Source organism: Trachypithecus francoisi, unplaced genomic scaffold (genome assembly GCF_009764315.1).
Source record: "Trachypithecus francoisi isolate TF-2019V2 unplaced genomic scaffold, Tfra_2.0 Lachesis_group2, whole genome shotgun sequence".
NCBI lineage: Eukaryota > Metazoa > Chordata > Mammalia > Primates > Cercopithecidae > Trachypithecus > Trachypithecus francoisi.
In genome coordinates this window covers 152,008,347-152,028,827 of record NW_022681465.1, presented here as the reverse complement: position 1 = coordinate 152,028,827, position 20,481 = coordinate 152,008,347, and the positions used below count along the sequence as shown (strand labels likewise).

Here is a 20,481-nt window from a genome sequence, read left to right as displayed (position 1 = left end):
TGGACAAGCAATAAATAAAGTACTGGGTTGGGTTTCCTGGTCAGCTTGGAGAAGGAGAGGTGGCAGGAAAGTGGTCTGATAGCTGCTGAGTACCTGATGTGTGCCAGACACTAAAGCAGGGAAAGGGCAGTGAATCAGATCAGTTTGGCCCCTGCCCTGCCCTCGTGGAGCTAACAATCTAGACAGAACCAGTCGCTGCAGAGTGTGATAAGTTCTACCAGGATGCTGCCACTCCAAGTCCCCTCTGACTGGGTCTCTCTCTCCCCTGCCTGCCCTGCATCCCCTTCAACAGTGTACGTGGTAGAACGGGAAAGGAAGATGGACAGCGGGTGTCAGGCAGTCCTGGCTGCTTGCTGGGCTGCTCTCTGCTGCTGCTGCCTCCTAGACAACTTGGACTGAGCAGCTAAAATCCAAGTATTTCCCTACAGCCCTGCTACCTCCTGTTACTCGAATAAACAACTACTGTTGCACAATTTCAATTTTCTTCTTTCTTTGAAAATAACTCGATTTTTAAATTTTAGCACCTTTCGTAGGTGTGAAATGGTATCTCACTAATTCGCCTACCCTGATTACTAGTGACCTTGAACATAAGCATATAAGTTTTGAGTAGTTTGTACATATCTTGTGAGTTGTGAATTGCTTATACATATTCTTAGCCTGTCTTTTTTTTTTTTTTTTTTTTTTTTTTTTTTGAGACGGAGTCTGGCTCTGTCTCCCAGGCTGGAGTGCAGTGGCCGGATCTCAGCTCACTGCAAGCTCCGCCTCTCGGGTTTACACCATTCTCCTGCCTCAGCCTCCGTAGTAGCTGGGACTATAGGCGCCCGCCACCTCGCCCGGCTAGTTTTTTGTATTTTTAGTAGAGACGGGGTTTCACCGTGTTAGCCAGGATGGTCTCGATCTGCTGACCTCGTGATCCGCCCGTCTCGGCCTCCCAACGTGCTGGGATTACAGGCTTGAGCCACCGCGCCCGGCCAGCCTGTCTTTTCTGTTGGTTTGTCTTACTGATTTGTAGGGAATTTCTATATATTCTATCCACTAATATTTTTAGTGGATAGAATATATCTTTTATAGGCTTGCAAATATATTCTTCCTATCTGACTTTCTTTTTTTGTTTTTTGAATGGAGTTTTGCTCTGTTACCCAGGCTGGAGTGCAGTGGTGTGATCTCAGCTCACTGCAACCTTTACGTCCTGGGTTCAAGCAATTCTTGTGCCTCAGCCTTCCAAGTAGCTGGGATCGCAGGCGCGTGCCACCATACTCTGCTGATTTTTGTATTTTTTTAAATAGAGACGGGGTTTTGCCATGTTTTCCAGGCTGGTCTTGAACTCCTGAACTCAAGCGATCCACCTGCCTCGGCCTCCCAAAGTGCTGGGATTGCAGGTGTGAGCCACCATACCCGGCCTCTCTTAATCTTTTTATAGTGTATTTTCTAGTATGATAAATTTTGGATGTCATGTTTATCATCTTTCCCTCGTGCTTTGTATGGTTTAGTCTTTGAAAACTCATTTTCTATTCCAAGCTCTTAAAGATAAGTCTATATTTTCTTCTAAAAATGTTTCAGATGTAGTCATTAGTCCACCTGACTTTTTTTTTTTTTTTTTTTTTTTTTTTTTTTTTTTTGAGACGGAGTTTCGCTCTTGTTGCCCAGGCTGGAGTGCAATGGCATGATCTTGGCTCACTGCAACCTCTGCCTCCCTGGTTCAAGCGATTCTCCTGCCTCAGCCTCCCAAATAGCTGGGATTACAGGCATGTACCACCACACCTGGCTAATTTTGTATTTTTATTTTATTTTTTGAAACGAGGTCTTGCTCTGTCACCCAAGCTGGAGTGCAGTGGCATGAACTCGGCTCACTGCAGCCTCTGCCTCCTGGGTTCAAGCGATTCCCTTGCCTCAGCCTCCCAAGTAGCTGGAACTACAGGCATGCACCACCAAGCCCAGTTAATTTTTGTATTTTTAGTAGAGACAGGGGTTTCGGCATGTTGACCAGGATGGTCTCGAACTCCTGACCTCAGGTGATCCATCCACTTCAGCCTCCCAAAGTGCAAAGGCATGAGCCACCGCGCCTGGCCCTGAATTTATTTTTTTATCATGGTATAGGATAAGATTCTAGTTTTGTTTTTCCATCTTGGTAGTTCCAGCTCCGTGTATTAATTAGATCATACTGTTACCAAGCAAAAGGGGCTCACTGCCTGATGTGCTAGAAGCCAATTCCATGACACTGGGTTTTTGAGAAAAGAAATGCTTTTATTATATGTTGATTAACAAGGAGACAGGATTCCAGCTCAAATCTGTCTCCCTGTCCTGGCTTTAAGGCAGTAATTTTATTAGAAAAGGTTAGAGGGGTGGATTCCAGGATGAGAGGTGGTTGGTGGAAGGAAAGAAGAGGTTTGGAAAGTCCTGGGGCATGTACAATAATCTCTTCATGCTACCTCATGGATCCTATGTGCAAATTCAGGGGAGGGGTTAGTATGAAACATGCAGTGAAAATTCGGGCTGTGACATCAGCAGGCTCATTCTATCCAAACTCCAGTTGGCCATATTGGTTCTAACAGATTTCAGCCAGTTCTTTTGCCTCATAAGCAGAGGCGTTTTAGTGTTTCAGCATGTTGTTTCTTGTCTGCCATCTTGTAACCTCTGTTAGAGATTGGTGTCTTTAATCTTTGGGGCACAGTTTCAATCCTTTCCCTATTAATTTGAGATGAGATTTGTCATATACCAAGTTCCCATATACGAATTAGAATATTAGCTAGAATCAGGAATCTGGTGTGATGTGTACCCTCCTTCCACCAGCACATGCATAAACACATACCCTTCCTCTTTTTCGTAATTTTCTTGGCTTTCTTGGCCTTTTACTCTTTCATCTACATTTTAGAATGTGTGTTAGTTTCTACAGAAAACCACATTTAGCTTTGATTGGAACAGCATGTAATTTATCAAGTAATTGGTGAAAGAGTTGACATATTTGTAATATTGTCTTCCCACCGTGAACAAGGAATCTCTCAATTTATTTTTGTCTTCTTTTTATGTCCTTTAAGTCTTATAATTTTCTTCATATAGCTCTCACATATCCTTATTGGTTTTTAAAATTAGATTTTTTCCCTAGGTATATTATAATTTTAATGTTACTGTGAATAGATTACTTCTTTAAAATGTTACATTTATTACTTGGTGGAAATAATTTATTCATTCCATTGGGATCACATATTAGAAAATTTTAGCCCATCTTTGTCACACCATTACCTTGGGGGCAGTTCAGCTGTGAAGGGAGCAGTTCTTCAGTCTGTCCTGTGTATGCTCCAGGGAAACCACCGGGGTTCTACAGAGACAATCATGCATTCCGTAAACGTAGCTCCAGAGTGCCAGGTGACAGACCACACAGAACAAACGCCCAATCCCTGCTTTTGCAGGGCTTATACTCCAGGGAGGGAACCAGACATTAAATAAACCCACAGATAATAACTGACATCATACTTCCCTGTGAAGAGAAGAGATGTAATGCCATCAAAACATATAAAAGGGGAACAACCTGGCACAGTCCAAGAAGGCTCCCCCAAGGCGGTGAAGTGAGCTAAGATCTGAAAGATATATAGATGTCAGTAGGTAAAAGTGTAGGAACAGCAGGTGCCAAGGCCCAATGGCAGGAAAGATGGTGACTCATTTGATAAAGTGGAGAAGGAAATTGGTGTCATAGACAGCAAGGGGACATTAAGAGCAGATGAGAAACAGGCAGGAGCAAGATGGGAGCTCATAGCCCAAGTTAAGGATTTTTGTGTTTGTCTTGTGAGTAATGGGAAGCTGTTGAAGGATATTAAGCAAAGGGATGATATCACATTTGCATTTTTAAGAGATTCCTTTGGCTTCTGTGTGGAGAGTGGTTTGGAGTGGGGCACAGGTACACATGGTAATTATGGAGAGAAATGAATGCATTTGAGATATTGAGAAGTAAAATCAACAGGACTTGGTGATGGATTGGATATGGACATTGAGGAAGAAGGTAAGAGTCAGGGATGATTCTGGATTTCTGACTGGAACTGGATGCCTGGTGGTGATGTTTATGGGGTTGGGAACAAGAGAAAGGAATCATGTTTGGTTGAGGGGGGGAACATACTGGGTTAGTTTGAGGTTTCAAAGTATCTATGAGACATTCAAGTGGAGATGTCAGGTAAGCAACTGTATATAAACCTGAAGCTTGGAGGAGAGGTTGGGCTTGAGATGTCAATGTGGAGAGCCTTGGCATGTTGATCATTGAAACTGTGGCTGTGAGTAAGATCAACTTGGATGGAAATATGGAGGGAAAAGGAAAGATAGCAGTGTAGGGCTGAGCTGTAAGGAATTCTGGATGGATCTACAAAGGAGTCAGAGAGAGAAAGCTAGGAGAATGGGATGTCCTGAGAGCTGAGTGAAGATGTATTGGGAAGAGAGGAGTGATCAGTAACATCAAATGTTGCTGAGAGATTAGGTAAGGTGAGAATGCAAAAGTATCCACACTGTTTTCACTGAGGGCATGGACTTTTCTCCAGTTCTTGTTCTGTGAAGGAAATCAACAGAAGGAAAGACAAGACTGCTTGGAACTAGAAGACAGGGCTCCTCAGGCCTGGAGAAAAGCAGACATTTGTGTAAGCATGGAACAGGTGAGCTCACAGGTGCAAAGAACTAGTGGAGGCAGGAAGGCCAGGAGCCCCCGCTAAACTGGACAGAAGCATGCTAACAAAACATTGAATTCCAAAAAGGTTAGACACCAAGTAAGGGAGTCAGGCTAATGTCACTCAGCTTTGAGCCTGAACAGAGGAGACATTGTTCCTCAAAAAGACTATGTCCTCTACAGTAGCTGCTAGACTGTGTCCTCTGCAGTAGCTGCTAGAGGGTCCAGCACATAGATAACCAAACAGATGACCATCCATGCCCTGGGGAGGTCCTTCTGAACAGTAGCAACAGTCTAGATCTTTCATAACTACCATCACAGATTTTGCTAATATACATCTTTTGAAAGGAAACTCTACATGCAACTCCAGTCTGGAAAATAGATACTATAGAATTGCTGTGGTTGAGGCAAGGAGGAACCACCCCCTACTTTTTATGAAAGCTCAGGGGCCTGAGGAATACATTTGAAAACCCCCGGTCTTTGGGATTTTGCAGTGCATTTGGCCACAGGAGATTTGGGATGGTTAGGTTTTGCCCTGGAATGTCATTCTGGGATACTGCCTTGTGAGCAAAATCATTGGTGTGTTAACTGCTAGTATATTCTATGAGGATCCGTGGATACTTTATTGCTGAAAAGTATTCTGTTGTATTAGAGGTACCACAGTTATTCATTCATCTGTTGAAGGACCATTTGGGTTGTTTCTACTTCTGGGTGATTATGAATCCATCTGTTATAAACATTGATGTTCAGGTTTTTGTGTGAACATAAGTTTTCATTTCTCTAAGCTGAATACCCAGGAGTGGAATTTCTGGATCATATGATAGGCTTAAGAAACTGCTACTCTTGGCCGGGCGCGGTGGCTCAAGCCTGTAATCCCAGCACTTTGGGAGGCCGAGACGGGCGGATCACGAGGTCAGGAGATCGAGACCATCCTGGCTAACACGGTGAAACCCCGTCTCTACTAAAAATACAAAAACTAGCCGGGCGAGGTGGCGGGCGCCTGTAGTCCCAGCTCCTCGGGAGGCTGAGGCAGGAGAATGGCGTAAACCCGGGAGGCGGAGCTTGCAGTGAGCTGAGATCTGGCCACTGCACTCCAGTCCGGGCGACAGAGCGAGACTCCGTCTCAAAAAAAAAAAAAAAAAAAAAAGAAACTGCTACTCTTTTCCAAAGTGACTTTGGCATCGTGTGTTCCTATCAGTAATGAAGGAGAGTTCTGGTGGCTCTGCATTTTTGCCAGTACTTGACATTGTCAGCAATTTTTATTTTAGCCATTCTGATTGTATGTAGTGGCATCTCATTGTGGTTTTAATTTGTGTTTTCCTAATAGTTAGTGATGAAGTCATGTGCATATTTGCTCTCTGTATATCCTCTTTGGTGAAGTGTTTTTTCAAGTCTTTTATCCACTTTCAAATTGAGTGGTTTTCTTACTGTGGACTTTTGAGAGTTGTTATATATTTTAGATACAAGTTCTCTGTTGGCTGTGATTTGTACATATTTTCTCTACATCTGTAGCCTGTCTTTTCATCCCCTTAACAGTGTCTTCCATGGAGCAAAAGTTTTCCTTGTGATGAACTTCAGTTTATCAATTTTTTATTTCATTTTATCACGCTTTTGGTGTCAGTCTAAGGACTCTTTGCCTAACCCCAGGTCATGAAGATGCTTTTCTATGTTTTCTTCAAAATATTTTATAGTTATATGTTTTTCATTGAGATCTATAATCCATTTGGGGTTAGTTTTTGTATAAAATGTGAGGTTTAAAATGGCTGAGGGTTTTTGTGAGATGTTTTGCATACCATACCAATATTTTTCAAAATGCTTTCTCCAATGAATTGCCTTTGCTTATGTGTCAAACCAGTTAGCCATGTTCATGTGGGTCCATTATTGTCTTCTTCATTCAATTCCTTTGATCTATGTATCTGTTTGCCAATACCATTAACCGGTTATCTTGACTACTATAGCTTTATGTTAAATCTTGTTTTAGTCATTTTAGTTCTCTTTCCTTTCCATAAATTTTAGAATTTGTTTATTAAAAAGTCCTGTTGGGATTTTTATTGAAATTGCATCAAATCTATAGATCATTGTGGGGTCTAATGGGTATTTAAGTGGGATTGGTTGCTCACCCTTACATGCCATAACCTTTAATGATGGCAGGCAGCCTGCGCATTCATTTGCTGGGTTGTAATTATTCTACAGTTAAAGCCCCTAGTGTATGATTACATTGGTGTCTTTGGAAGTTGGCAGTAAATGAGGTATACTATTCATTAAATTGGGTAAAGGAACAGCCATTACAAGATGGCCAGTATGTTGAGGGACTTGTGGGCCGGGTTATGCTCTGAGTCAGGTCAGCCACCATCATTCACAATCGTGGTCTTCTTGTGCCTCACTTCCAAGCAGGTCATGAGCAAGATCACACACTGTTTGCCACAATTGGAAAATCCTCCCTCCCTCGAGGTCTTTACACCGTCATCACAAGGTTATAGAACCGTCATGTACTAGGCGTGATTAGGTTTTTCTCTCTAGATTTTCCTTAATGTCTTCTGCCTGGTATAACAGCCTCATTCATAATTTTCTTTCTTTCTTTTTTTTTTTTTTTTTTTTTTTTTTTGAGATGGAGTCTAGCTCTTGTTCAGGCAGGAGTACAGTGGCACGATCTTGGCTCACTGCAACCTCCACCTCCTGGGTTCAAGCGATTCTCCTGCCTCAGCCTCCTAAGTAGCTGGGATTACAGCCGCCCGCCACCACGCCTGGCTAATTTTTGTACTTTTCAGTAGAGATGGGGTTTCGCCATGTTGGCCAGGCTAGTCTTGAACTCCTGACCTCAGGTGATCCGCCCACCTCAGCCTCCCAAAGTGCTGGGATTACAGGCGTGAGCCACCACACCCGGCCCAGAAAAACATTTTAGCCTCTTCTCAAGTGTATTTTGGGGCTTTTCATACTTGTCAACCCCTTCCTCTCCTTTGATCTTGACAGTGACATCTTCCCCAGCTCACACCATGGTCCTTTGGTCTATCTGAGGCAGTGGCATTACAAGACTCTAGCAGAAGAGCGGGTGCTGAAGAACTGCTTATGTACTCATCCTGTCCTGAGTACTCTTCCCCATTACTGCCCTTCAGTCCCCCACCAAATCTCCTGGCTGGCGTCAAGATCAAAGTAAAACTGCTCTCTACTCTAAGCCAAATACAAAACAGTTTGTTTCTAAGGCTTGTCTTCCCCTCAGGGTGTGGAAGATGGCTTACTAAAGTCTTGTGTAACAGAAAAGAGGACATTGCCCCCATAAACTATTTGAGATTCCCTTTTTTATTTCCTTCTCTCACCAGTATAAGCAGTTCTTGGTTTTCTCCTCAGGTTTACAAAAATAAAGTGAATTACTAAGTCTGACTTAAATTATTATCTGTACATCTTTCATCTTTTATAAACTCACCTGGATAGAACCCATCCTGTCCACAACAAGTTGTCGAGCCCCACAGTCACCTTGTGGCATTTCTGTGGATGTGCGCATCCCTGCAGTCTTGTGGCTTGGATTGCTCACTGCATGATGTTTTGCAAAACCAAGCTTTGTACATGCACCTGGACCAGCAAACAGGAATGTACGCACTGTGCCAGTACGGCAGGCACCTCGGTTCTTTAGCAGTGCTGTAAACATAAACAATGGCCTAGAAAATTATGAAAAATAGCATTTGAAATGTACTATACGATCTCACTATTTAAGAAACCCCACGATGAAACTTTCCTCTCTGTAAATTGAGAGCTTGTGTTTTTGACCTGTCTTAATGATATTAACTATGTTCTCATTACATCATTTTCCTGTGTTATCTAAGGCAGTAGCTGTACAACTCTGTCTTCCTTCCCATCCTGTAGAAGAGGAAGCAGAGGCTCAGAGAGATCAAGTGTCTTACTTGAAATCATCCAGCTCTGGAAGAACAGAGCCAGGATCTCGGCTCAGATCTGCCCAACTCCCAAGTTGGTGGCAGGGACATGGGGAAAATGGGCCCTGGTTTTAACCTCTTCTTTTGTTGCTCATAGTTTCTTAAAAGCTCTTATTTTCTCTATTTTATTTAAATGGGGTGATAACCTTCTTGTAGAGTAACATGGTCTTTACTGGAAAATACCAAGCACTTCTGGATCTCCAGCCACTTGCCCGGGAATTGTCGGCGTCCAGCACTGGAATTGAGTTACACATGAGGGAGGCTGACATGCACCCGGGTGTTCCCTCACACACGCCTTGCTCAAGCTCCTCAGCAGCCACTCCTCCCGCACCCTCATGTGGAAGGTGGAGGTGTGGCGGATGGAGGCTGAGGGACCTTTCACTCTGATATTGTGACTGTGGACAGAATTCACTCCGTATCTCAATTGACTGTTGGACCAGGTCGTCCTGAGGTGATGGGCCCTGACTCTCCTTGGGACACTCTGAACAAGGAGAGATCTAGATCTGAACCTAACACACAGATCTTGGATTGAGAAGGAGAACTAGGGCACAGAGAATAGGGAGGCCTTTCATTCCCTTGATGCATAACCACATTTCAGGTCACATGTAGCCAAGATGCTGTCTGATTTGAAGTGAGCTTGATCTTGTGCAGTGAGCACTGGGCCAGAAGGCAAGAGTGTACAGTGACAGGCCAGGACCTGCCTCTAATTCACTGTGTGACCTCAGTCAAGTTGTTTCCCTTCTTTGAGCTCAGCATCCTTTTCTTACCAAAAAATGACTGGCCAAGTTGGTCCCCAAGGTAGTTCTGACTGTAGTCCTGGCATCTGAGAAGTTCTCAATTGTTTCAGTATCTACGGTCAACCCTGTCTTAGTGGCGCTAGCAGCTGTTGCCCAAGGATGAGACCACAGCGGGTGCTGGCAGTTGCAGCCTTGTCAGGCTGGCCCAGCTTGTCCAGATCTAGTAGATGGTTTTTGTTGTTTATCCAAAAATTGTGTTATTGGGTCTACTGTTCACAGGACTGATTGGGAGTGAATGAGATGACTTATTCACCTGGGGTCCCTTAGGCTTCATCAGCTTCTGGGAGGGCTTGGTCTTGGCCCTGGGATAGCTGCTTGGTTTTGTCCAGGGGCAGCCTCCCTCCCAGGATGCCACTTCAGGATAGTGGCAAATGTACTTCTGAAGACCTACAAGCAAGGACCCATCCACAGCTTGGCGAACCCTCACCCTTTCCAGACCAATCCATGTAAACGCCCACACCTGTCCAGAGAGCAATGGCAGCCTGAATGCTTGTTGGGTTGGGCTGCAGTAAGCTGAGGCACAGGTTTGTGGGTGAGTTGGTTGGCCAGCTCCCGGTCTGCTTCACCTTGGAGTGGGTATCTTGGGACTCAGCTTCACAGAAAAGCCAGGCCAGAGCTGAAGCATCAGGAAAAGGAGGCAGGAGGAGTAGGGTAGGAAGAGAGGCTTGGGAGGCCCAGGGAAGGCTCTGAGCTTAGGAGGCAAAGGCAGCTGCTGCTGTGGAGCCTGGGCCAAGGCTGTGCTGATTCTGTCAGCTCCATATCCACCTCCCTTTAGAAGAAGCGGAAAGTGGAAGAGGTTCCTAATCCTATCTTACCCTTCAAAGAATCCAATGAAAACCACAGACCCTTGATTGCCTCTACCCAGATATTCCCTAGAAGGACAGAAGCTGGGCTGGTCCCTCTGCTGTTCCTGGTCATCCTTCACCCTATCACTCTCCCACTCAGCATACAGACCTGGTGCTCACTGGCCTTGAACAGAGGCACAGTGGCATTGCCTTTAGGACATTTTGTTCTTATCAGTGTAGCCTCTTTGCGCTGGGTAGTAAATGATGCCACTGCACTTGCACATCCAAGGAAAGCTGAACTGAAGCCATAGCAAGTTGACTCCTGTCTCTCTCTCTCTCTCTCTCTCTCCCCTCCGCTGCAGGAGCCGTCTCATGGCTGAGGTTTTTACTTATTTGGAAAATGCTTAAAGATTTCCCCCTCCCTTTCTACCTCTGCATCTGAGTAGTAAAAGGGCTACTGTGGATACTCTGGAACCTCCCGGAAGGCTGGTTGGCCTCCTTCTGTCGGTCTAGATGCCCAATGTGGGGCAAGGGCAGTTGAGCAGACTACAGGTCCTCCTGACCCTGGCAAAACCATCATATCCCCTGGTGGCACTTCTTGGAAGGTGCGGTGTCTGTAGTTGTCTTAGCAGTTGAGGGCCAGCCCTGTGTGTCCATCACTGGTCTGGACCATAAGGGGCCATGGTGCTGCCTCCTCACTCCTGGAGCAAGAAGGCTGCGGGCATCAGAACCCTCTGGGAGGCTCCGGTCTTTCTCTTTGCCTTTCCTGCCTAGCTCTCTTTGGTTGGGACTGGTACAGACACTTGCAAAAACAAGAAGGACCTAATAAGGCTCAATTACCAGGTCAAGGCACTCGATTAATCATTTACAGAGTCCGAGCCATACAGGTGGAGGTTTCAGGTGCCAGAATGGGGCTGACTGAGAATTGGAGCCTTCACCTGAGAAGGCCTGTACTCACATTTCCTGCAGGTCATCCCTGCCCTGATCTCTATGGTAACTGGAGCCCCACTTGCCCATTGCCTGTCCAGAACCAGGTTTCTGAGTAGCCCATGTGAATGTCACCTCTGGGACTGTACAATACAGTAGTCCTAGATCCTGGGACCAAGGGAACTACTGGTTGGTGTGTCTGGTGGCCAAAGTTGCAGGGGGCACTGGTGGCCCTGGAGAAGGCCCCAGAGCTTGGTGGACAGGCCTGGCATTGTCCATCTATCTTTTCTGCTTCCAGCTTGAAGGCAAGAAGGTGGGAGGTGCCCCTGCTAGAAGCTGCTCAACTCTTCCCAAAGCTGCTGTGCACCTGAGACCCAGGGCTTCCTGGGCCTTTCTGACCTAGCCTGGGCTCCTAGGCCACATCTGTGTGCTCACGTACCTCTCCCTGCACGTTCCCCACCCCACACTGTGTTTGCATCCATGTGGCAAAGCTCTGGGTGCCCACATCAGACTGGGGCTGAGAATACTGAGGGTTGGTTCAAAGGGCTGACTGCGGGCAAGAGAGGCAAGCCAGTGTAGGGTCCCCTGGACCTGACCCCCACTCCACCTGTAGTCCTCTGGGAATAGTCCCTTCTTCCCTGGGGCCGGTTGAATAGGGTGATCTGAGACACTAGATAGCGAATGGGGAATGAGCCTTTTGGCCCTGATGCTGATGGAAGGAAAACAATCCTTAAGACCGGCCCGTCAGAAGCTGGAACCCAGCCCCGGTCCCTAGACTGGCCACAGGGGGGCACTTGATCTCCAAGAAGCAGCTCAATCTGAGCAGCCACAGTGGGCACCAGAACCTCTTCCCAGGTTGAGCATTGACTGCTACCAACGTGCCTGGAAAGGTGGTGCCTGTTACCATCCCAGCCCCCACATTGCTCTTTTGACCCCTCTCCCTTTTATCCTTCTTTTTAAAAAGGTTTATATTTTTAAATAGCATTCCATTTACAGAAGTTGAGAGAAGAGTTGCCGAGATGGTAGTTTCTGTAAACGGTTTAACATCTTACGTAACCATAGTTCTGCCCGCTTTTTGTCTTCTGCTTGGCTGTAGAGGAGGCAGTTGCCAGGATGGCCCATCTCTGGGTGTGGAACACCTGGGTTGGGGCCACCTCTGCCACAGCTCCTGCTGGGTGACTCGCACTGCCAGCTAAGCCTTAGTGCACAGGGGGCCCTGAGCTTCAAGTACTGAGTGGCCCAGGACCCAGGCAGCATGGGGTGCCAGCCAGGATAGTGCATGAGTTCTCAGGCAGAATTCCCCATTGGGAAGTGGGGGAGCGACAGGGATGGTAGCAGAGCAGAAGGCCAGGAACAGTGAGGCTGTCGGGTGGGTGGGGATCCTGGGGCAGAGACTAGGCTGTGCAGCTCAGTGCACCTTCTGGAGATGCAGTACCCTGGACCCTGCATCTAGAAGATGCCGTTGTAAAATTTCTGGGCCCCACCGCAGGTGCTCTGAAGAACTGTGAGGCCTACCTTAGGAGTTTCTCCTGCGCTAGTCATCCCTGCTTTGGGTGACTGAAGCAAGGAAAACGCAGGTCACTCCCACCTCCAGACCCGCACTACTTCCCATTGCCCATCCTCCCAACAGCCCAGAAGCAGAGATTCTGTCCTCACCTAAGGTGAAAAGGTCCTAAGGCTTTTGGGAAACTTGGTGCTCCAGGAAATAAGTGACTCGGGTTTCTAAGGTATGTGTGGGCACTCAACGCCCCTGCCATGGCTATCACAGCCCTCTGGTTTGAAGTCCTCCGTTTTGTTGCTGCTGTCTCTAACCTCTGTCAGCACTGCCTGGGAGTAACGAGTTCAAAGTCCCTAGTTCCCCACGTTTCCAAGTATGTTATGTGAAAGCCCTGGCAAGGACGAACCTGATTAAACTGGAGGAAAAAGGTGGAGCAAGCAAGACTAGGACATTTTTGTTTCCCCAGCTAAGCTGCCTAAGGTTCAGGGACTCGGACAGGTGAGAAAGGCATGACCACCACCTCAGCCCTGTCCCTGGAGGCTGGGGAGAAGGGGAAGCAGTGAGGAGACTGACTGATGTCCTGATGCCTGCGCCCCATACGGCGGTCATGAAGACTGAGTGGCCCCATGTCCAGAAAGCCCTCAGCACAGGGCCTGGCACTCGTGAATACCTCAATAAATCGTAACTTAAGAGAGCCTGGTGGCTCAAGCCTGTAATCCCAGCACTTTGGGAGGCCGAGTCGGGTGGATCACGAGGTCAGGAGATCGAGACCATCCTGGCTAACACGGTGAAACCCCGTCTCTACTAAAAAATACAAAAAAACTAGCCGGGCGAGGTGGTGGGCGCCTGTAGTCCCAGCTGCTCGGGAGGCTGAGGCAGGAGAATGGCGTGAACCCGGGAGGCGGAGCTTGCAGTGAGCCGAGATCCGGCCACAGCACTCCAGCCTGGGCGACAGAGCGAGACTCCGTCTCAAAAAAAAAAAAAAAAAGAGAGCCTGTGGGGCCCCTCCCACTGCAGCCAGCCTCCAGCTGAGTTTCTGGCCTGAAGCCCAGGGATGGCCTGCACATGAATCAAGCAGGCTATTTCTAGAGCTGGCAGGGGGCTTTCTGTCCCAGGGGCAGGCGAGCCAATCCTGTGACAGGGAGAGCACAGGGAAGGGGTTATTCAAGTGGATTTGCACCATTGTATTCATTTCCCTGTCCAGAGCTGCCCATGCAGGATCCTGGGGTGGGCAGGCCATCCAGGCAGATGGAAGGGACACTCTGCCTGGGGCTTTCCTGCTGCAGTGACCCCAGGGCCTGGGGTGACCAGGCTTTAGTGGGTGGGGTAGGCTCTGACTGGATGTTAGAGAGGACTTTGTTGTAGCCCAGTCACCTCTGTTCTCTTTCTGATCCCTTTTCTATCCCAGTTGGGCCTGAGCAAGCCTGGCTTGCCAGAGGCTTTAGAGCCATAAAGGCCTGGGTTCGGATCCTGCCCTTGCCTCTGCCTTATCGCGTGTGCTTGAACGAGAGACCTAACCTCTCTAAGCCTCTAATTCCTTGCCTGTGAAGTGGGAATGATGGTAGTATCTACCTCAAAGTTGCTGTGAAGACAAAATCAGGTACTTGACCTTAGGAGGACTTGGAATAAATGAGCCATTCATCCTCTCCTTCTGAGCAGGCTTTCCTGGTGAAGGGCGTTTAAACCCAGACCTGTGCTGCTGAGTGGGGCCAAATGAAAGTAGACTGGGATTAAACCTGTGCCACAGAAGAAGGAAAAGGAACAATGTCCGTGCAGAGGGCAGCTGATACAATGGGAGGACCTGGAAAATCTCCCTACCAACCCACTCAGCATGCTCTGTAATAGCGATGACACCAGGCTCCAGGGAGAGGTGCTGCCAAGAGAGGGGTCTGAAAACAGATACAAAACAAGAAAACTGAAAGAAAACCCCCAAAGAACTGGTTTAATTGATAAGATTCATGCATTCCTGAACTTTGGAAAAGTGAAATGCTTACTGCTTATGAATTTGATGACAGTGGTTGTTTTGAGATTTTAAGTGGCCACAGATTGACTAGCAGCCATTTAAAATATGTTCTTACGGGAAGAGAAGCTAATGCCGCACATCAGCTGACAAGTAGTGGGTAGTTGGGGTCCTTCTTGACCTATGGATTTGTTTAGCACTCAGATCTCTTGATAGACCACTTAGCCATGACAGGGCTCAGGTTTCCAACTACATTTGGAGGAAAAGTGAGCATGTTAGGCTCAGGAAGACACCACACAGGCTCCAGCCACCCACCCACTCAGCCAGGTTTTCATCCCTGCCTTCTTTCATCATTTATGTCAAGGTATAGAGGTTGGGGGCACATTCTGAAATTGTGTATTGCCCAGGAATGAAAAACCAGGGCTCTTGGTAATTCTTTGAGTGTTTAAAGCCCCCTTTTAAAAGGAGATTTTAATTCCCTTTATAATTCTTTGAGTGTTTAAAGCCCCCTTTTAAAAGATTTTAATTCCCTTTCCTCTGTTACTCTTGGGTGATGGGTCAGCTGTATCCCAAGAAATGACCCCCAGTTCCCCTGCGGGGGGACGACATGCTACCTGGTTTACAAAGTAGGGTTGGCCAACTCTGGTTGCCTTGGCATGCGGCCATTCTGCAAGTTCTCTAGTACTTGTCCCTGTGAGGGTGAGGGCGTCCTGGGTCTGGAGTGGCAGGAGGGAGAAAGCACCTGAGCTGAGCCACCCGCCTTCCATTCAGCAGCAGCAATGGCAGGAGCACGGTTTTGCCAGTCTGCTCAATAGCTTCCCCCTGCTGTAGCCTTCCTGTGGTCCTGGGAGGCTAACTTTGCAGGGCCTGGGGTTTGCACCAGTCCATTCTCACCCTCTTCCCTCATCTCCCTCCAGTGTATGTGGTAGAAGACCAAAGAAGAGATGAGCTGGGACCATCCACCTGCCTCACAGCCTGCTGGACTGCTCTCTGTTGCTGCTGTCTCTGGGACATGCTCACCTGACCAGCCTAGCTGTCCTGTCATGCCAGCTCTGCTGCCACTTCTGACAGGTGTGCCTGCCCCCGTCTCTTCTGATTGCTGTAACAAGTGACTAGCTTTGCACAGACACCTCTACCTTCGGCACTATGGGATTCTAGATTAGTGGGGGTTGCTACTGTTTAATTCAGTGGCTTGATCTTTTTAATGTCCAAAATCCATTTCTTATTGATCTTTAAAGATGTGCTAAATGATTTTTTTGGCCAAAGGCTTAGTTGTGAAAAATTTATAATTTTTAAATTATACATTCAAGGTAGTGGCCAAATGTGTAACACACCATGGAATGATTTATCTGCTAACAGCCTGTATGTTTCAATAAATTTGTCCAAAGCTCAACTGTCTTTCTAAATGATTCCAGGTCTAAGCTACGCTACCTGGAGTCTGTGCTTGTCTCCTGGACTCTGCTCGCTAAGGCTTATAAAATGTGGGTATCTCAACTGGTGGCCACCATCCAATATATGACCAGCAGCCAAGCTACCTTTTTATTCTGGTGGTGATGCAAACAGTGTGGGTGCTACAAGGAAGGCCAGTTCTGAGGCCAGGTGTCCTCTAGCCGGGTCATAGGCTCCTAGCCAAGCTACTTTCCCCCTAGTCCCACTCAGAGATAGGCTGAGAGAGGAGCGTTTGCAACCACAACTTGCACCTACCTTTACCCAGAGCCTAGGAAAGGGCCTTTTGGTAACCAGGGGCTGCCCCTGGAGTGGCTTCCAGGCCTGCTCTCTGGAAACCCAGGAACCTACAGTTACATGGGGCCAGACAAGAGGTCTGAGGTTTGCCTTTTTTTTTTTTGAGATGGAGTTTTGCTCTTGTTGCCCAGGCTGGAGTGCAATGGCGCGATCTCGGCTGCCCACAACCTCCCCTCCTGGGTTCAAGCAGTTCTCCTGCCTCAGTCTCCCGAGTAGCTAGGATTACAAGCATGCACCACCAGGCCCAGCTAATTTTGTATTTTTAGTAGAGACGGGGTTTCTCCATGTTGGTCAAACTGGTTGTGAACTCCCAACCTCAGCTGATCTGCCTGCCTCGGCCTACTAAAGTTCTGGGATTACAGGCCGAGGTTTTTCCCTTCTGGCTGTCCCCTCCCACCCCTCTCCCCAATTAGTCAACCGTGCCACTCATCTCATCTTTGGCCACAGGGTGGCGCTGGGCTGCCATAGCAGCAAGTCTGATTTTCCTCCATCAGCTGGCCCGCCCGGGCCCAGCCAGCTGCAGCTGACAGCTCCCTGTTGACTCTGCCTTCCCTCCGAAGCAGTGGGTGTGCTGATAAAGCAGTGGATGTGCTCCACCTCAGCTCCTGCTCCCTCTGCATCGGAGCCCTTCCTTTCTTGGGGGATGGGCTCTTGCCCTCTTCTCTTTTCCCTTCCTGTACCTTTGACTAACCCCTCAGCTTCCGGGCCTGCATGTAGTAGACAGAAGAGGAAGAAAGAACAGACGTTCACAGCTGAATCTCAGTGGATGTGCTCTCTTTAAGAAAAAAGGAAAAAAAAAACCAGCCATGTTTTGTAGCATGTCCTATGTCTTATTTCTGTGGTGTATGTGTTCCCACCATGCCATGGCTGATTTCAAGTTACCAATGTGATGTCACTGACTGGAGCTGGGCCAACCTCACAGATCACACTCATTGGAGCTGGGCCAACAGAGCCAACCTCACAGATCACAGCCAGTGCACAGATAGAGCACAGATCATGGTCAAATGTAGTAATATAATTAGGGATGCATTTTGAATATTTATTGTCCTTGTTTTTAACATAATTTGCAATTTACATAATTATAATGGCTGTGTTTAACAACTGGCTTGCAACAAAATTCTTGAAAATTGAATAACTGGCCCACCTGGGCTGGGATGAGCCAGCTGGAGCACACCATTGCCCCTCAGCCTCTAAGAGGCCTCAGGATTACAGCGTTCATCTTATGATACTGGCCAAAAGGAGACAGTCTTGGAGGTGCTGCTGACTGTCAAACTTCCTTTTGGAATGTATGGGAGAAGGCAGGGAAAGGAATCTTTAGGCAGACTGCCATCCAGGGACTGCTATTCTGTTCACTGAGATTCAGCTGTGAACGTCTGTTCTTTCTTCCTCTTCTGTCTACTACATGCAGGCCCGGAAGCTGAGGGGTTAGTCAAAGGTACAGGAAGGGAAAAGAGAAGAGGGCAAGAGCCCATCCCCCAAGAAAGGAAGGGCTCCGATGCAGAGGGAGCAGGAGCTGAGGTGGAGATGGCCACTGCCTCTCTCACCCTCTGTTCCATCCCTCTGCTGAAGAAAAGCAGGCTTAGCAGAGTGGGACAGACGCTTTTTATTGGTCTGGCTGGCATGCCTAGTGGAAAGCCCAGGCAGAGCTTCCTATCTTGCCCTGGTTCCCATCTTCCCTCTCCTGGGAGTTCACACACCCGGAGAGGGAAGAGTGTCCTGGGCAGAGGTGGCAGGCAAAGTCAGGGTAAAAACTCCAGGGCTTGGGAGCAAATGGGGCTCAGGGTGACGCAGAAAATGTGACGTTGCTAGGTCATCCAGATAAAGTGTCCATCCGGGCAGAAGAGAAGCTGAAGTTTCCCTGCAGAGACTCCTCTGCCCCCACCAGGAATGGGAGGGGCAGGAGGAAGAGCTTCCCCGAGAGGCTCCCTACTGGGCCCTTCGTGCCATCAGCATCTCCCGGATGTTGTCCTCAGCTTCCTTAACGCTCCGCTCCAGGTAGGACTTTTTCTGCTGCAATATGAGAGACAAAGGTTAGGACCAGAGTGAATGGGCCGGGCTGGTCGTCCAATGGTTATGGCTTTTCCTTTGTGACGGGTGACTTCCAGGAGCATACTGTGAGCCAGGTACACACACCTGCCCACAGTGCTCTCCCCACCTCCGAACCATGGGTGATCATGGGCAGGCAACAGGGAGGAGATGGCTTTGGTACAGGAAGCAAAAGTGCTCTGTGGAAGATAGGCAGTAGCACTCTTCCCCCAGAAGGAAGCAGACTCTAAAAACAGGCGTCTCGGTACACGAAGTTATCCCAGACAGACAAAGACCAGGAAATTCCAGGACAAAGCTCCTGTCCGTAACAGACTATCTCCTCTCAAGGTTTTCCATGGCCTGGGCCAGGCGTCTGTAGCCACTGCAGCTATAAAATGGACAGTGCATGCTCTGCCCTGTCCAGCAGGAATATGGGCTGCTGTGAGGGCTGTGGGGCTGTCTCGCATTGCACTGAGGGGGTGAGTCAGGAGGCAATCTGCTTTTCTAATGAGACTGCTGCCTGCCAGGAATCCAGGACACTGACACACTGAGGTAAGCAGACCTTTTGGAGGCTTACCTTCTACCCCATCTGGGTCCTAAATTAAAAATCATGGCTTAGACAAAGAACTTTCACTACTTTCAGGAGCCAGGATTACAAAGATTAGTCAAAGGAAATGATGTCTGTACATTATTTGCCCTGTGCTCACCCCAGAAGTATGGTGGTTTTACCACTGGACCTTGCCCTGAAGACATAGTTGTGGCTGTATTCCCAGTTAACAGACATGAAATGAAGCCTCCCTTTTTGAGGAGTATTATTCATGTCCTAAAGGAATACTCAAAATTATCACCTCCCAGGGCACATGTGACTGAGCCACACTGGAACCAGTAATGCAGTCACCAGGCAGCCCAGGCCCTTCTCTCACCTCAACCCCCTTCACCCAAGCACCTGTTGATTCTGTTCCACCCACTAAAGTGCCCACAGGACTCAGGGAAGCATGGAGAGGTTAGGGCGGAGGACAGGTGAGCTCTCCGTCCAGTTAGTTGTTTGTTTGTATGTTTTATTTATTTTTGAGACAAGGTCTCAGCTCAGAGTGCAATGGTGCAATTACGACTCACTGTAGCCTCTACCTCCCACCTCAGCCCAAGTAGCTGGGACTCTAGGTACACTGGGACTATAGGTGTGCACCACCACGCCTGGCTTTTTTTTTTTTTTTTTGTAGAAATGAGAAACTTAAATTTTTTATTTTTCGTATTGCCCAGGCTGATCTCAAACTCCTGGACCCAAGCAATCCTCCCTCCTCGGTCTCCCAAAGTGCTGGCATTACAGGCGTAAGTCACCGCGCCTAGCTATTTATTAAATGATACATATAGAGGCTTCCTCCTACAGAAGCCAAATGTGGCATACACAAATCTTTATCAGTTCTTCCGTGAACCTCTGATTCCTGTCTGTCCTCTCCTTGCTTCAAATTCCCTTAATGCTAGAAAGAACCCTCTTTACTCATCTCCCATCTGTCTAAGTTGCCCACAATTCTTTGCGACACAACAGGAGCTCCATAAAAACTCATGGTGACCAGACACAGTGGCTCACGCCTATAATCTCAGCACTTTGGGAGGCCCAGGCAGGCAGATCACCTGAGGCCAGGAGTTTGAGACCAGTTTGGCCAACATGGCAAAACCCTGTCTCTACAAAAAATTAGATGGGTGTGGTGATGGGCACCCATAATCCCAGTTACTCGGGGGCTGAGGCAGGAAAATCACTTGAACCCGGGAGGCAGAGACTACAGTGTGCCAAGACCGTGCCATCGCACTCCAGCCTGGGCAACAAGAGCAAAACTCCAACTCATGGTGACTGTGATAACAATTCAATTCAATGCCTGCAAATGTATACTGTTGCTAAGGAATTTTAATTACATTGCTAAGCCAAATACAGTCCTATCACTGTGATATCAGAGTGGGAACTTAAACTTCCTTTGATAAACAAGTCTTTTTGAGACAGAATCTCACATTGTTGCCCAGGCTGGAGTGCAATGGCACCATCTCGGCTCACTGCAACCTCCACCTCCCAGGTTCACACGATTCTCCTGCCTCAGCCTCCCAAGTAGCTGGGATTACAGGCACACACCACCACGCCAGCTAATTTTTTGTATTTTTAGTAGAGATGGGGTTTCACTATGTTAG

At 47.7% G+C, this 20,481-nt stretch overlaps 2 protein-coding genes across 6 annotated transcripts in view; one reads left to right on the top strand and one right to left on the bottom strand.

Annotated features, from left to right (window-relative positions):
• Positions 1-15,928, top strand: part of CYSTM1 (cysteine rich transmembrane module containing 1) — a 67,950-nt gene extending 52,022 nt beyond the window's left edge. For 2 of the 4 annotated variants that reach the window (XM_033181021.1, XM_033181019.1), the window contains exon 3: positions 15,453-15,928. In XM_033181021.1, the coding sequence (XP_033036912.1) occupies positions 15,453-15,559 (107 nt within the window). In that variant the 3' untranslated portion in view covers positions 15,560-15,928. Of the gene's footprint in view, positions 1-292; positions 476-15,452 lie in introns of those variants that run through there. The other 2 variants (XM_033181020.1, XM_033181022.1) reach the window with 1 other exon arrangement.
• Positions 15,929-17,293: 1,365 nt separating this feature from the next.
• PFDN1 (prefoldin subunit 1) overlaps positions 17,294-20,481 on the bottom strand; it is a 60,043-nt gene continuing 56,855 nt past the window's right edge. For both annotated transcript variants that reach the window (XM_033181014.1, XM_033181015.1), the window contains one exon: positions 17,294-18,288. In XM_033181014.1, coding sequence (XP_033036905.1) covers positions 18,205-18,288 — 84 coding nt within the window. In that variant the 3' untranslated portion in view covers positions 17,294-18,204. The remainder of the gene's footprint in view (positions 18,289-20,481) is intronic.